At 32.4% G+C, this 14,503-nt stretch overlaps 1 protein-coding gene across 1 annotated transcript in view; it reads left to right on the top strand.

Moving 5' to 3' along the window:
- HECTD2 (HECT domain E3 ubiquitin protein ligase 2) overlaps nt 1-11,415 on the top strand; it is a 74,152-nt gene extending 62,737 nt beyond the window's left edge. Inside the window, exons 19-25 of the mRNA XM_006925954.2 lie at nt 1,157-1,315; nt 4,397-4,471; nt 5,167-5,254; nt 5,341-5,447; nt 6,761-6,876; nt 7,426-7,569; nt 8,867-11,415. Of these exons, the coding sequence (XP_006926016.2) occupies nt 1,157-1,315; nt 4,397-4,471; nt 5,167-5,254; nt 5,341-5,447; nt 6,761-6,876; nt 7,426-7,569; nt 8,867-8,987 (810 nt within the window). The 3' untranslated portion in view covers nt 8,988-11,415. The remainder of the gene's footprint in view (nt 1-1,156; nt 1,316-4,396; nt 4,472-5,166; nt 5,255-5,340; nt 5,448-6,760; nt 6,877-7,425; nt 7,570-8,866) is intronic.
- Nucleotides 11,416-14,503: the final 3,088 nt, after the last annotated feature.

Raw genomic sequence — 14,503 nt, 5'->3', positions numbered from 1 at the left:
CCAGAGCAGTTTAATTTAGTGTGAAATGAAACATTATACTCTGTCTATGAAAGTTTCCTGTAGCAAATCCTATGAGCCTACTTCCTCCTCATCTGCCTTCAGTTATAATTTAAAAAAAAAAAATAATGAAAAGTGCTTAGAACTTGTCACTGTTGTAGATGATCATAAGTGGTAATTATGGTAGTATTATAGTTACTGTCATCAGTGCTATTATCACACAGTTATAGAAGTATATTAGAACTTCTTGTCAATATCTATCCCTTGAATACACTGTTCAGTCTCTGTTGATAGGGTTACCTATAAAATAGCATATCCCCTAAATTATTAATTTTCATTCTGCCTTAGCAAATTGAAATACTGGCTGTTTTCCAATTCTTAAAAATTGTTTGCAGTAATTTGTCCAGCCCAAATGTTTGGATTTTCTATTGAGCCTATAAAATTAATGACTTCCTTAATAACTTAATATAATAATCTTTATTTGACAGTAGAAATATTATGAAATTTGATCTAAAACCTCTCTTGATAAAATACAACTGTGCAAAGTTTGTATGTATAATATCTGTAACTTTTTGACTTTAACACTTTGAGTAAACTCCAATAAAGGCCTTTCAGGTATTACTGTAAGAGAGCAATTGTCCTATTAGCTTATCAATAGTGCCTATGTCTGTGTGTGTGTGTGTGTGTGTGTGTGTGTGTATCCATGTTTATTCAGTTCAGCTCTCTTTTCTTTACATAGTCTGTATTTAATTTTAAAATAATTAAAATGATTACCAAAATCAGTCATGTGTTCTACAGTGAATCCTATGGAATAAATTGCTGCTATTTATAAAATCACCAACATCTTTGTTTAAATTTAGAAAGTATTTTTATATGTCAAATTATAGAAATTTTTGAAACTTGTTGATCTTAAACTTTTTTAAGGAACTCATTAAATACTATCAACTGAACCCCTCCTTTTTACATGACTTTTGGTAATCAAGGAATTATATTATGTAAAATAAAAGGGAAATAAATGAAAGGAAAGGAAGTCTGTGAGATTAATTAGAAAGTCAGTGTTAGATCTGAAAGAAGTATGCAAAAAATAGAATGATGCATAATTCAAAACTCATTTGTTGTCACGGATTTTATGTTAATGCTTAACATTTAGTATGCATAGCTTATGGGACTAGCTGTTTATAACAGCATTACCTTGGATATTCGTTTCCCCCCCTGCTGTTACAAGAAATTGTTGAGCCCTCCCATCATTCCTAGTGATCAAAATACACCAGTAGGCATCTGCAGCATTACCACTGATGACTTATGTCAAATTATGCCTGTAAGTATAAAGTTACTAGCATCTTATTCCTTAATGCTAATATCTTCTACCTGTACAGTCTTTCTTCTCCTGATGCTAATATTTTAAAATATGGTTTCTCTCTACTTTTGTAACACATCTCCTTTTTTATCTAACTTTCTCCTTCTTTATATAGACATATCACCCACTCTGCAGCACTGCTCAGCTCTAATAACATAGTAGAACACGCTCTGAAGTCAGAAAAGCAGAGATTTTAATCTGGGCTCAGCCACTGATTAGCTCTGTAAACTTGAATAAGTTTAACCTTTCTGAGCTCCAGTTTCTTTATGTGATCAATAGGATAATAAAACATATTGGAGGGATTATATGGCATAAGAAAGCACTTAGTACGTGATTACTTCTATGGATCCTTATTAAGATGACACTGCAAAATCATTACCAATGTCTGTAACAGCTCCAAGATCAATACAACATGAATATCACAGGACTGTCTCTTAGGACATTCCTCAGTTCAAAAATTAGATTTCTGATCATCAAATTTAAGTCAAGGTTAAAACTTAGTAGATATATGGATAGTACATGCATCTTCCTGAAAATGTTATATTTCTCAGCTGAGTTTTGATAACTATTGGTCAGCAGAGAATTCCTGGTAATATTTTAGCAAATACCTAGATGTGGACATTTTCTGTTGCTCATTAAGTATCTAAATATCCCTGTTTTAATTGTCAGATGAGTTTGATGTACGGTTGGTGCCTTCCTATGAACGCTGAGAAACCTTTCCACTCTTCATATTCCCCACGGTGTTGACATCAGATACATTTTTGAAGTCTGTTTGGGTTCTTTCAGATTAAGAGCACAAATTTTATAAGACTCGATAGGAAAATAGTATGACAGTTTGCAAAAGTTAATAGAGCAGGCTCTGACTGAGAAACTGAAAGATAGGCCTTTTCTAGTTTCGTATCTGCAACATACTAGCTATGGTCCTGAATGATTCACTTAATTTTCTTACCTGTAAAATGAAGGGAGTAGACTCATCTCTGAGTTATCTTCTCGTGTTATATTTCTGTGATTTTTTTCGTTCCTCTTAGTTTTTGCCAAAATTTTTACCAATAAATTTCCTAATTTTATTATGTTTTTTGTCAATAAATTATTTATTTTTATGATTAAAGATATTTGAATTTGACTCATTTAAATGCAGCTTTTTCAAAGTTAATAATGGATATTTTATGAACGACTATGCCAATATGGTGTTTCATATTGTGGAGCTGAAGATTTCATTGAGCTGATTTCATATTATATTAACTCTTTAATAATGAATCCAGTTTGTACATATGAGATCAACTATTGAAAAAACTAAGTTTCTATGCATGCATCAATAAAGACTGAAAGGAAGCAGGAAAACTGCTGCTATGTTAGAATAGTAGAATGTGGGTAATTTTTGAAAAACACTTTGTAAATAGGTTATTAATTTATTAGTAGTATCAAAATTGGCACTAATTTCCATTTAGTATATGGTAAAAATATATCCTAAAAAAGTTTTTTAACTGCTTTTTAATTCAATTCTTTACTATTTGTATTTTTACACTATTTTCAAGGAGAGTAAACAGGAAAGCAAAGAGAAAGTAGATACATTTCTTAATTTAAAGACAGTATCTGTGAGTATAGGACAAAAAGTACAGAGAGTAAGCAAAATTTTCAACAATAGAGCATTCAATATGGTGTTAATAAATACAATAGTTTTCTGTAACCATGTTAATGAATACTCTATTGCTTCTCTGAGAGGTGATCCATAACAAAGCATCAGAATTGTCCAGCAACAATAAGAAGAAATTTTTCCAACAGTCATGAAAATTACACTTGAGGGTTTAGTTGAAAGTAGAGAGGCAAGTATAACCTTGAATCAGCAACTGGAATATCTCTTTTCCTTCTGTTTAAGTCACTCTCAAATATGCTTTATGAATAAGACCAGGGTTTCAAACTGTAAAAACACTACCCTGTTTCTTCACATACTCTTTAATTATAGGTTAACACAATCAAAAAAAAGTTTAACTATGGGTAATTAATATTTTAGAGATAGCATGTTACAGTTAAGAGTCTAAGATTGACAGTATGAAGATATTCTCAACAAAAATTGAAGTTTGAAATAGAAAAACTGGGAATAAAAGGCCTACAGTCCTGAATAAAGCAGATTGGAGTATATAACATTATGACCTATTTGCCTTGTATTTTGTCATTAAAAATTTAACCTTGGAAAGAAGATGGTAAATTCTTTCCTTTGGAGTCACCTAGTAGTCCCTTGAGTTCTTAATAAAAAATCACAAATCTTCCAATGATAATTTTCAGCATCCATAATTTTTATTAATTGAAACAAATGATAATAATCATCAAATCTGTGCCCATCTAGATTTGTATAAAAATTTCTGATTTTAATGGAATGGAAAATCTATTCTGTATGAAAGTATGTAAGATTAATTTAACCATACTATTTATCTTTTTAATAATTTAAAACTAATTTTTCATAAAAACTGAAAAGATTTTTAAGTATTTGGTTGTTTTCTATTTGTAAATCTTTGCTCATGGATAACATGAATTATAAACTAATATAGGAAAATGTTTTTTCCAGAGTTCTCAGCTTCTTAGGAGAGGAAAGCACTGTAACTGAAATATAAAGCCCACTTAACATGCATGAACTCTATGTTTTTATGTTTAAAAGATGTATCCTGAAATGGTAGATTTTTTTAAGAATATAAATTGAGAGTGAGAAATATTACAAATTTATAAATAGTAATGTTGCAGGTAGCAGTATATTATGATGGAAACTATGCTCTTAGCTTGTTGCACAAGAATAGACCCCAGAGTTATGCCTCTGGTTAGAACTGCATATTTTCCTCCTATATGACCTTTTCCAATGAAAGGGTAGATTGTAGAAATCATTAACAAACATTTCATGTCCTGGAAAATACATCTCAAATATTATCGTTATTTTACGATCTGAAAAAGTATCTGCTCTATCTCACAGGCAAGTGAGCTATAGTAGATCTGCTAAACTTTTAGGTAATACTGTTTGGTTTAAAAACACAGATAATAGATTTCTTTTTACAGGAGTTGGCCCATGGACTAAGTGAACTCCTGGCATATGAAGGCAATGTTGAAGAAGATTTCTATTCAACATTCCAGGTACTGTTAACACAAATAGCTTCCTGTTAACCACATATTTCATATATGAAAAATGCCATTTGTTATTAAACACCCATTATTAGAAAAGATGAACAGGATTAATCAACGCATACCATCTCCTATCTTAACTTGATAAAATAGAGTCAGTGAAGCAGACACATGTAAATGAGCAGTCACAAAAGTGCTTAAAGAAATTCATCAATGGTAAGAGTACTTCCTACTTTGCTAGGCAACCGGCATGTTCCCTTGACTATTACTTCCTCAGAGCTTTAAACTTCTAAAAATAAGCCTCTTCTGTAGCTTCAATATAAGAAGTTAGGGCCAGAAACTAATGTATCGAACCAAAATTCTCATTTCCACTCCCCTAACAATAATTGGGAGGTGACTATTATAGTAATCCACATAGCTCCAATAGGTCTGGGTATTACCTAAATGGCCACACAAGTTTCGTGAACATTGGTAAAGTATTGAACTGTATTCAAAACAGAAGATTAAGTTAAAGCCTTATTTACTTCATAATGCTTTCATGACACATTGTTATTAATATAAATATCACAAGAGCTTAGTCTTTCTGTAGTTCGTGTATTTAAAAGGGAGGAAAAAACATTCTTTTTAAATTTCACAAACCTCTTCATTGAAGCCTGTTATGATATCAGCCATATTAATTAATACCTTGTGTTGGAATCTTCCATCAGGTTTTTCAAGAAGAATTTGGAATAATTAAGTCCTATAATTTAAAGCCAGGTGGTGATAAAATTCCAGTTACCAATCAAAATAGGAAAGGTATGTTAGACACCATTTCTTAATTAAAATGCATTAGTGTTTACCATTTACTTTTACAATGTAACAGATGTAAAATTGTTTTTCAGAATATGTACAGCTTTATATTGACTTTCTTCTCAACAAATCCATCTATAAGCAGTTTGCTGCATTTTATTATGGATTTCATAGTGTGTGTGCTTCAAATGCCCTTATGGTGAGTTTAAAACTTTAAATTATGCTTTGAGTTAGGTTTTGTAATATGACAAATAATTCCTTCAATATTTTAGTAGATAGGCTTTTAAGATAGAAAATGTTTTCTATTTTTTAAAGGTAGAGTTAGAAATAAAAATAGTTCTCCTATTTCAGCCTTAACTCTCTAAAAGGAAAAAAGACTAGTCAACTCCATTTTTCTCCCCTTGTGCTGTGTCTTATACTATGTCTTTTAGGGCTTTAAAAAGTTTCCCCATGCAGAGCGGATGCAGAGATCCCATGAGTTCAAGGTCTTAATACTGAGAGACAAAGCACAGAAACAGAGTTAACACATAAGCTCCAGGGCAAAAGCCTCAACTTCCTATTGACTAAAGAACATACTCATAACTGCTTCAAGGATCCCTCAGCAACTCTGAGTTGCCTTTACCCACAGAAAGTAGTCTCTCTCCTGAGTCACGATGAACTCTGGTTCGATTTATCTTAGCCATGTGAATACGGGTCAACTACTTTTTAGATACCATGTTGGAAATACCATAAGATAAAAGCAGTTTTTTCAAGAACCTGTGTTCTTTGCCTCAGCTACCCAGGGCATGCTCTGTCACACCACGTATATTTCCACCTCAGTTTTATGAGGGTTTAGGGTAAGGTCTTTCATTTGAATTATTTTTCATAGGAGAGAGCTTGCTTTAGAGTAACCTTTGTCACATATTTGTTGTTGAAAGTACCTTGGAAAACGGAGCGCTTCATTGCGCTCTAATTGAGTTTTGTTTGTGACGCACTGGTAGTTGTGGAGATGGAGGGAGGAAAAATAAGAATTAAATGGCATAGCATGGTTTCTGTTTTTTCAGTTTTAATCTCTTTAGGTGGGAGACAATCTATGTAGGTGAATAAACCAGTAAACGGCCCAAGACAGACTAACCCAAACTCTACAGTGCACACATCCTGTGCGTTATTGGAACAGATACTGGAAGGAGGCAGGCAGATCAGCAGATGCTGGAGTAACCAAGAGTTTCGAGCTGAGTTTTGGGGAAGAGTTGTATTTTGGATTCATGCTTAGTCAATTGCTCGTTTTTCTGACAAACTGCTACTGTTTGCAAAAGGGGGAACCTGATAGTTCGACAAGAGTTATAAACTTTGGGGAGCGAAAATATCTTACCCCGGTATGAAAATATAAGTGGCGATTTTTCTTAAACAAAATGGTTTGATTTACTATGAGAAGTAATGGTTTTGGTAGTTCAAATCAGTGGAAATAGTTCCAGTTTCACTTTTTTTTTCAATCATCACTTTTTATCATTTTTGATAAATAATTACTGGCAGCTGCTTCGTCCAGAAGAGGTTGAAATTCTGGTCTGTGGAAGTCCTGAACTGGATATGCATGCACTGCAGAGAAGTACTCAGTATGATGGCTATGCAAAAACTGACTTGACTATAAGGTGAGCACTTTATACTTCTAGTAGTAAGGTTGGAGAATAGAGAATGAAAGAGAATGCAGTTCACTTATTTGCGTAACTTAACAATCTTTGAATCAAGTTAAGTCAGCTTAAATATTGTAGAGTTGCACACTGCCTTATTTTATTTCTAGAAAGTAACGTGAGAATATGAAATATGAAATCACTTAGCAACGGCCTTGGGAGTGATATAAATAAGTTTCTACAAAAGTAGAGATTTTACTTTTTTAAAAGACTTTGGTTCTTTTGGTTTAATAGCACTGTATTGAAAAACTAAGAAAAATTATATAGGATAAAAATGGTTTTTGTCTCATCCACTGTTAGGCTACTTTTAAAATTTTATAAAAATAGTTTTATAATAATGTTAGTCAAAAATCTAATTAATAAATAGAAACTTTTCTTCCTTAATTTCAAAGTAAGGGTATTATATATGTTTAGGGAAGATTTTTCCTTAGAGCTTACGTTATTACTTTATTTTGAGCTGCAGGATTTTTGTCAGGACATTTTATATAAATTTCCTTTGGTGTTCTCTAGATACTTTTGGGATGTTGTGCTTGGATTTCCTCTTGATCTTCAAAAGAAGTTGCTACATTTTACTACAGGAAGTGACAGAGTACCTGTAGGAGGAATGGCTGATTTGAACTTTAAAATCTCAAAGAATGAAACTTCTACTAATTGGTAAATTTCCAGATTGGGATTTTTTTTAATTTATAAGTTTGTTACTAATAATATGTTTAGAATTAGAGGCTTCTTTCGATCCTAAGTCATCTCCATAGAAAAATCTTGGAAGTAAATGTGGCCTTGAAATGAGAGAGACTATGGCTTAAGGTCCTCTATTAACTTTTATACCAGTACAAACTGACAATCCTTTCCATGAATTTTTGCTTTGCTAAGTCAACTGTTTTGTAGTCTCTTTTTAGAATCTGGCTTGTTTTTAGTAGTATATTGTCTTACCTGCATTTGTATTTAAAGGTGTTTTTTATTAAAAATGCTAAGGCAGGTTTTTTGGCTACTAGTACTAGAAGTCTTCCAGTACTAGAAAAGTAACTCTGGTACTAATCCTCTTTTTTTATCTAGTTCTGTTTGCATATAAAAATGATGATGATGATGGGTTTAAATTATTTTCTAATAATGTTGATGGATTAATGCTGATCTACTTCTTTTCCCAATCACCTTGTAATTTCTAAAGCTTATTTGAGTAGACACTACTTAATTATAATCATTTTTTCCCCTGCCCCATGTGTTCCAATACACCCCATATGCTTATGAAGTACACATACTTCATATACTTATGTATTTGTTCATTTTTGTACTGGAATTTATCCTTTCCTTTCCCACTGCTACCACTGACAGCTATTCTGATGGCGTGGGGTTCATAAAGACTGAGGAAAGGGTCTAAGAAATCTGTAGAAATCTTAATGATAACAGTGTCATCATGTAGAGGGTTGGGGGAGCTTATGGGATGACTGTTGCAAGTGTCTCAGAAATGTTCTCTTTATTATTTTTTGACAATCAAGACTGAAGTAATAATAACACTCCTATTATCTGCTATTCTGCTACGTGTTTTATGTAGATAGCTCTTTTTAATCTTTTCAACAACCCAGTTGGCTAGTTTACCCTTATCATGGTAATTTGGAAACAGATTTGGAGACATCAAGCAACTTGAACAAGGTCCCACAGCTCGTAAGTGAGGGAGACAACATTCAAATTCAGATTTGTCTGACTCCAAAAATAATGCCTCCATAATGAAAATTTCATGAGAGCAGAGACATTGGCTGTCTTGTCTGTAAACCCAGCCCCGTGTCTAGAAGGGTGCCTGACACATACATAGTAGATACTTCATAAGTATTTGTTCAAAGAATGAGGGGGTGACAGTAAACTAGATTTAATGTGTATGTCCTGATACTTTGAAAGTTGATTAGCAGACATTCTGTGTGTTTTAAGGCGTAGTATCTTAAAAAAGTGTTTCCCCTAGGTTGCCTGTGGCCCATACCTGCTTCAATCAACTTTGCCTTCCCCCCTACAAGAGCAAAAAGGACCTGAAACAGAAATTGATCATTGGAATTTCAAATTCAGAAGGTTTTGGACTTGAGTAACCTAGAAGACTTGAAATATATTTTATATGTAGCATTCACTTCCCTCTTATTGTGCCTTTAACCTTTTCATGTTTTCGTCTCAAAACATCTTGACAAAGCTCGCCAACTTTAAAATACTGATTTTTTAAAAATCAAATATGAAGTATGTTTAGTGGAGCCATACGATTTTCTAAAAACACAGACATAGCTTGAGTGGGGAAAAGACCAGATGGCAGAGACAGGTGTGGGTTCAGTCCCTCTTTTTAATAGCACTTTATCATTCTCCATAAGTAGTTTCTCACAGGTATTCCACTGGGAAAGCAATGTGTAGTAAAGAATGCAGTGATGACATAGTAGAACCCAGTGACAGATTGTGTGCTGCTAGCACAGGGTAGCAACACAGATAGCTACATTATCATTAATGTAAGGCATGTAGCCATATTTTCATATAAAGGTAAACAGCAATTGCAAATGCAGTTTACAGGTTGGTTTTTTGTGTTTTGTTTTTTGTTTTTTTGTTATACTGGCTTTGGTCCTATAAGATTTTCAACTGTTGCTGAAAAGCATGTAAATATCTACATAATAGCTTGAGAATAATGGGATTTTGATAGTGCCATTTATTGCTAAAGATTTATTTTTACAAAGTAAATTCAGGGTTTTAGATGTGTATACAGTTTTACAAATCAATAAAGATGATTGTACAAGAGTGTAACTATTTTCAGACTAATTGGATTCAAGGTTCTATTCTTTTAAGTATTGTTAGTCTGCATGCACATTGGCAGTAAACTAGTTATTTTGAGTACTCTAATATTTGTAAAATGATCATTTCTTCTTAAGGGTCGAGATATTAGAAAGGAAATCAGATAACTAATCATTGATAAACTAAGTCAATTACAAGCACAAAAGAACTGTTTTTATATATACTTTGATTGATGTACAAGGCTTATTTCTAATATTTTTTGATCACCAGTTGTACTGAAACACTAATTTTTAGAAAAGGTTAGGATAAGATATTTGACAAAAGTGAATACAATAACTTTTGTGTCAAAATGACATAGCTTGGTATAAAAATCAAGTTCAACATTTTGATCAAAATGTTTGCTTTTCACTGGATTCTGAATATAGTAAATTCAAAAGTACTCTTTTTGGAGTTTCTAATAAAGTAGCATGTAAAAAGAAACTGCATTTTAAGTCAGACAGTAAATGGTTTTCTGTTTAATTTACAGCAAATGAAGCAGTTTTATTAGCATGTTAGAAATATTTCCAGATCAAGACTTCTCTATTATACTTGGATAGTTTTCCTTCAGAAAACTCTGAAGATATATTTGCAATAATAATGAAGCCAGCATTTAGTACCAGCATATGGTTCACATGCAAATAATACTTTCCCGCAATTTTTTCTGAGCTACACTATTTTCTCATTGCTATATGCTTCCTGCACCCAACCAGCAGAATTCTTTTGGGGTGAAGGAACTAATCAGCTTGTTTTCCTGCAGTTCTGAAGCCAGCCTGTGAATCTTTAAGGAAAAAGAATTCCTACTTGATTTACTATCTTCTTTGAGACAGAAGTGACTCTGCTTTTCTATTTGGATATACTATTTAAAGGATTTTCTTCTTAAAAATCTTGGAACGCCTAAGAGAGTTAAAGTCATGTTGGTTTCATTTTGTTTGCTCTGTTTTTAATCCGTATGCAAATAAAACTGCTTCTCTCTTACACTGCTTGAACTAGAAAGTAAGATGTTTAATGTAGGTTACTACTAACTAATAAGCACAAAAGAATCATGTATAAGAAACCAGATTTAAGTGTTTTAAATAAAATGTAAAGTTTTTATTTGGTAGAGATGGAAAAAATTGTATTGGCTTGGTCTGCATGTTTAATGATGTGCTTGTATATCGATAGTTATGTCGCTTTTAAAAGTACCAAGCAAGCCAGATTTCTAAATGACAAAGTCCATAAATAACTGGAAAATTTTTGTTGTCTGTTATTAAGTTGAAATTTATAATCATCTATCACTTAAGCACATTGCCTTTATTTATTTATGCTCTGTTTTTGGTTTACAGTGTAATAATACCTCATTTTTTAAAAAATAAAAACTACTGTTATATTTCATTGATTTAAACAGCTAGAAAATTCATGTAGTTGCTTTTTTAATATAACCTGTTAATGAATTCTTGATTTTTGTATCACCACAGTAAATTAAAGCATTACACAGTATTTATCAGTATTTACAAAATGTCCTGTCCTTTTTTAATCTTTGCTTAATCATATTTTTGTCTGTATGATCAGGAGTTTTTAACAGTCCCTGTTTTTTGTACAAATCTGTATTGTATTAAATTGTTAATTTCTGGATAAAATTTTTCAAATATTAAAGTTATACAATCAGTCGGGTTTCAGTTTATTTTCTGAACATAAAGCAGTTAATTAAAACCATAAATTTAAAATACCTTAAATATGCAAGCTGTTCTCTTCATTACACTCTCTTAAACTAGTGCTTAGGAAAATTGCTAATACTTATAGCTCCAAAAGATGTGTGTTGTTATTGACACCAAATATAACCAACCTCTTCAGCATTATTTTCAATATGAAACATGTATATCCAATGTCTGGAGACCATCCAGAAATGAACTAAGTATATTGCATTGGCCACAGATAGACAACTTCAGATCTTAATTAAGTATTTCTCCCTAAAACTATCAGTTTGACCTTTTTTCTTTGCCCACATTTCTTGTGCTTAACAAAGATTATAAGAATGTAATGGGCGATAGGACTAATGGAAGAAGATAAGTAGCTGGATGGAAGAAAGTCTAGGTGGGTATTCACAGGGCAGCACACAAGATCCATTCACCCAGATGGCCACACAGCCTTTAGTCCAGTGTGGTGGTCACGAATGGGGCTTTGAAGCCAGACTGCCTGGGTTTGGGTTTATTATTCACTAGCTTTGTTTCCTTGGGCAAGTTACTTAATCTCCCTGTGCCTCAATTATCAAGTGAAAATAATGTGTAAAGTGGAAATAATCTACCTCTCTCATGTAGAGGAGTTATAAGGAGCATGAAATGAGTATGTGTAAACCACTTACACAGTTTCTGGTGTAGAGTAAGCAATATGGGATGCAAGAGGAATCGTGGTGCTAATGTGACACCATCTTACAACCACTGTTTCTGAAGCCTTCTGGAGGTTATTGACTATCAAACATTGGGTGCAACCACATATTGAAGAACACAAAGTACTTCTGAGGCATTAAAATTGTGTTAGAATATTTCTTGTTCTAGAACATGCTTTAGAATTTATCCTTATAGATGTCTCATTAGGCAAGAGTTTTTAATACTATATTACAGATGTGTAACAAGAGGCAAATTTAAAATTCAAAAATAAAATTTATTTTTAATGAAATATTTCAAATCTAGGGGAATTTTTCAGAGATTAACAATAAAACCACGTTCCCACTCTCAGATACAACAAATATTAACATTCTGCCACATTTTCTTTTTGAACAAAAAATTACAGATGGAGTTGAAGCCCCTTTTTGTGCACTTCTCCAATCCCAATATACTTTCTCTTTTCCCTCATTAAACTGCAGTTGGTTTGTCTCTCTGTAAACACTATACATAGTATTGTTATAACTGTATACCTAATATCATCCTCTACCTATCTTTACACAACATTTCACACTCAATAGTCTTTTCAAGATTTATCCTTGATTACACATTTAGATATAATTCACTCATTTTAATGGCAGAATAGAATTCTATTAAATAAATATACCACATTTGTTGATCCATCCTCCCAGACTAACGTTTAGTGTGAACCAGGCTACGATGAGCCCCCTTGCCCGTGCTGAACGTGCATGCACAAGACTGCCTAGGTTATGGCCCAGATGTGGAATGGCTGAATCACAATGCACATCTTCAGCCTTACTAGATGTTGCCCTTTTGCTCTTCAAAGTGGTAGTTCCAGCATTATTTTCTATCACATTGTAAGAGTTGTCTTTCCTCCACATTCTCCTCAACATTGGGTTTTAGCTGACCTTTTTTGTTAATCTGACCAGTATGTTTTAATTTATATTTCCATAATTGTTAATGTTGTACATTTACAGGCCATTCACATTTCTTCTGTGAGTGGCCAGTTTAATATTCTTTGCCAAATTTTTCTGATATTTTTTTCCTTATTGGTTTTTAGGAGTTATTTCGTTATTCTGGATATTCATCTTCTGTTAACAGAAGCAACATTGCTTCAGTATGAATCCCAGATCTGCCAATGACTATGTGATTTTGAATAAACGACTAACATCTCCTCACCTCAGTTTACCCATCTGTAAAATAAAATAATAATACACAGCTCATAGAGTTGTTAAATAAGCCTAGGTATACATATATGTAAGTGTATATATGTATACTTATGTATATATCAAATAAATATATGTAATATTTTAGTTAAATAAGTATAAATCTTATGTGTACATGATATATACATACTTATACATAAAACATATAAATATTTAACATATATGTATATAAATAAGTACTTATATTTATGCCAGACTCATAATAAACATTGTAAACATTGTATTTGATATTAGTACCATTACTATTATTATTATAGCTCATGAATTACAAAGATCTAGTATATGGCATTTTTTCTTTTATAATATGTATTTTCGAATTTTAATGTGGTCCATAAAACATTGTTTTATGTAGTTAATGTCTGTTTAGATTTAACCACCTATTCAGTTTCTTTGCGTATCATTTCCCCTTCTATTGTTCTCCACACCTACCTCTGGGATCAGTTTTCTCCCTCCTAGATTATATCTATTAGAAGCGCTTTTAATGAGGGTTTGTCAGTAGTAAATTCTTTTTTCATTTGTCTAAAGATGATTTAACCTTTATTCACGAAAGATTCATTAAACATGCATTACTGTGTTAATGGCTACCTTTAGGACTGTCAATATATTTACCCCACTATCTTTGGGTTTCATTGTTGATATGAAGTTAGCTGTCAGTGTAATTGGCATTCCTCAGCAGATAACCTCTTTTTCTCTGGCTACTTTTAAGATATTTTTTTTTCTCATAAAACTGCAGAACATCAAAGACAATGTGTATATTGTACATTTTTTATTTTACTTAAGATTCATTATGGTTCTTGAATTTGTATCTTTCAATTCTAGAAAATTCTTCAGTCATTTTTCTCTTTGAATATTGCTCTTCCCTGTTTCCTCTAATCTCTCCTGTTAAATACATGTTGGACCATCTCATTCGACCATTCCATCTCTCCATATGCCTGATTTGTTGTTCAACCAACCCAATGAGTTGTTTTTGTTTTTTTTTTTTAAGTTCAATGGTTGTATTTTTTATTTCTAGAAATTCTACCGGTTCCTTTTCAAGTCCAAGGTTCTTTCTTCATACTGTTCTTTCATATGGTTTTATTTCTTTAATAATTTTCAGCATATTGTTTGACAACTCTTTTAGATTGTTCGACTCTTCAGTTCCTGAAGTAGTAATTCTTGGTATGTTCATCTACTGACTCTTGTAGTGCTTTTTCT

This window comes from Pteropus alecto, unplaced genomic scaffold (genome assembly GCF_000325575.1).
Source record: "Pteropus alecto unplaced genomic scaffold, ASM32557v1 scaffold88, whole genome shotgun sequence".
In the NCBI taxonomy this organism is placed as follows: Eukaryota; Metazoa; Chordata; class Mammalia; order Chiroptera; family Pteropodidae; genus Pteropus; species Pteropus alecto.
This window is presented reverse-complemented; position numbering and strand designations above follow the sequence as displayed.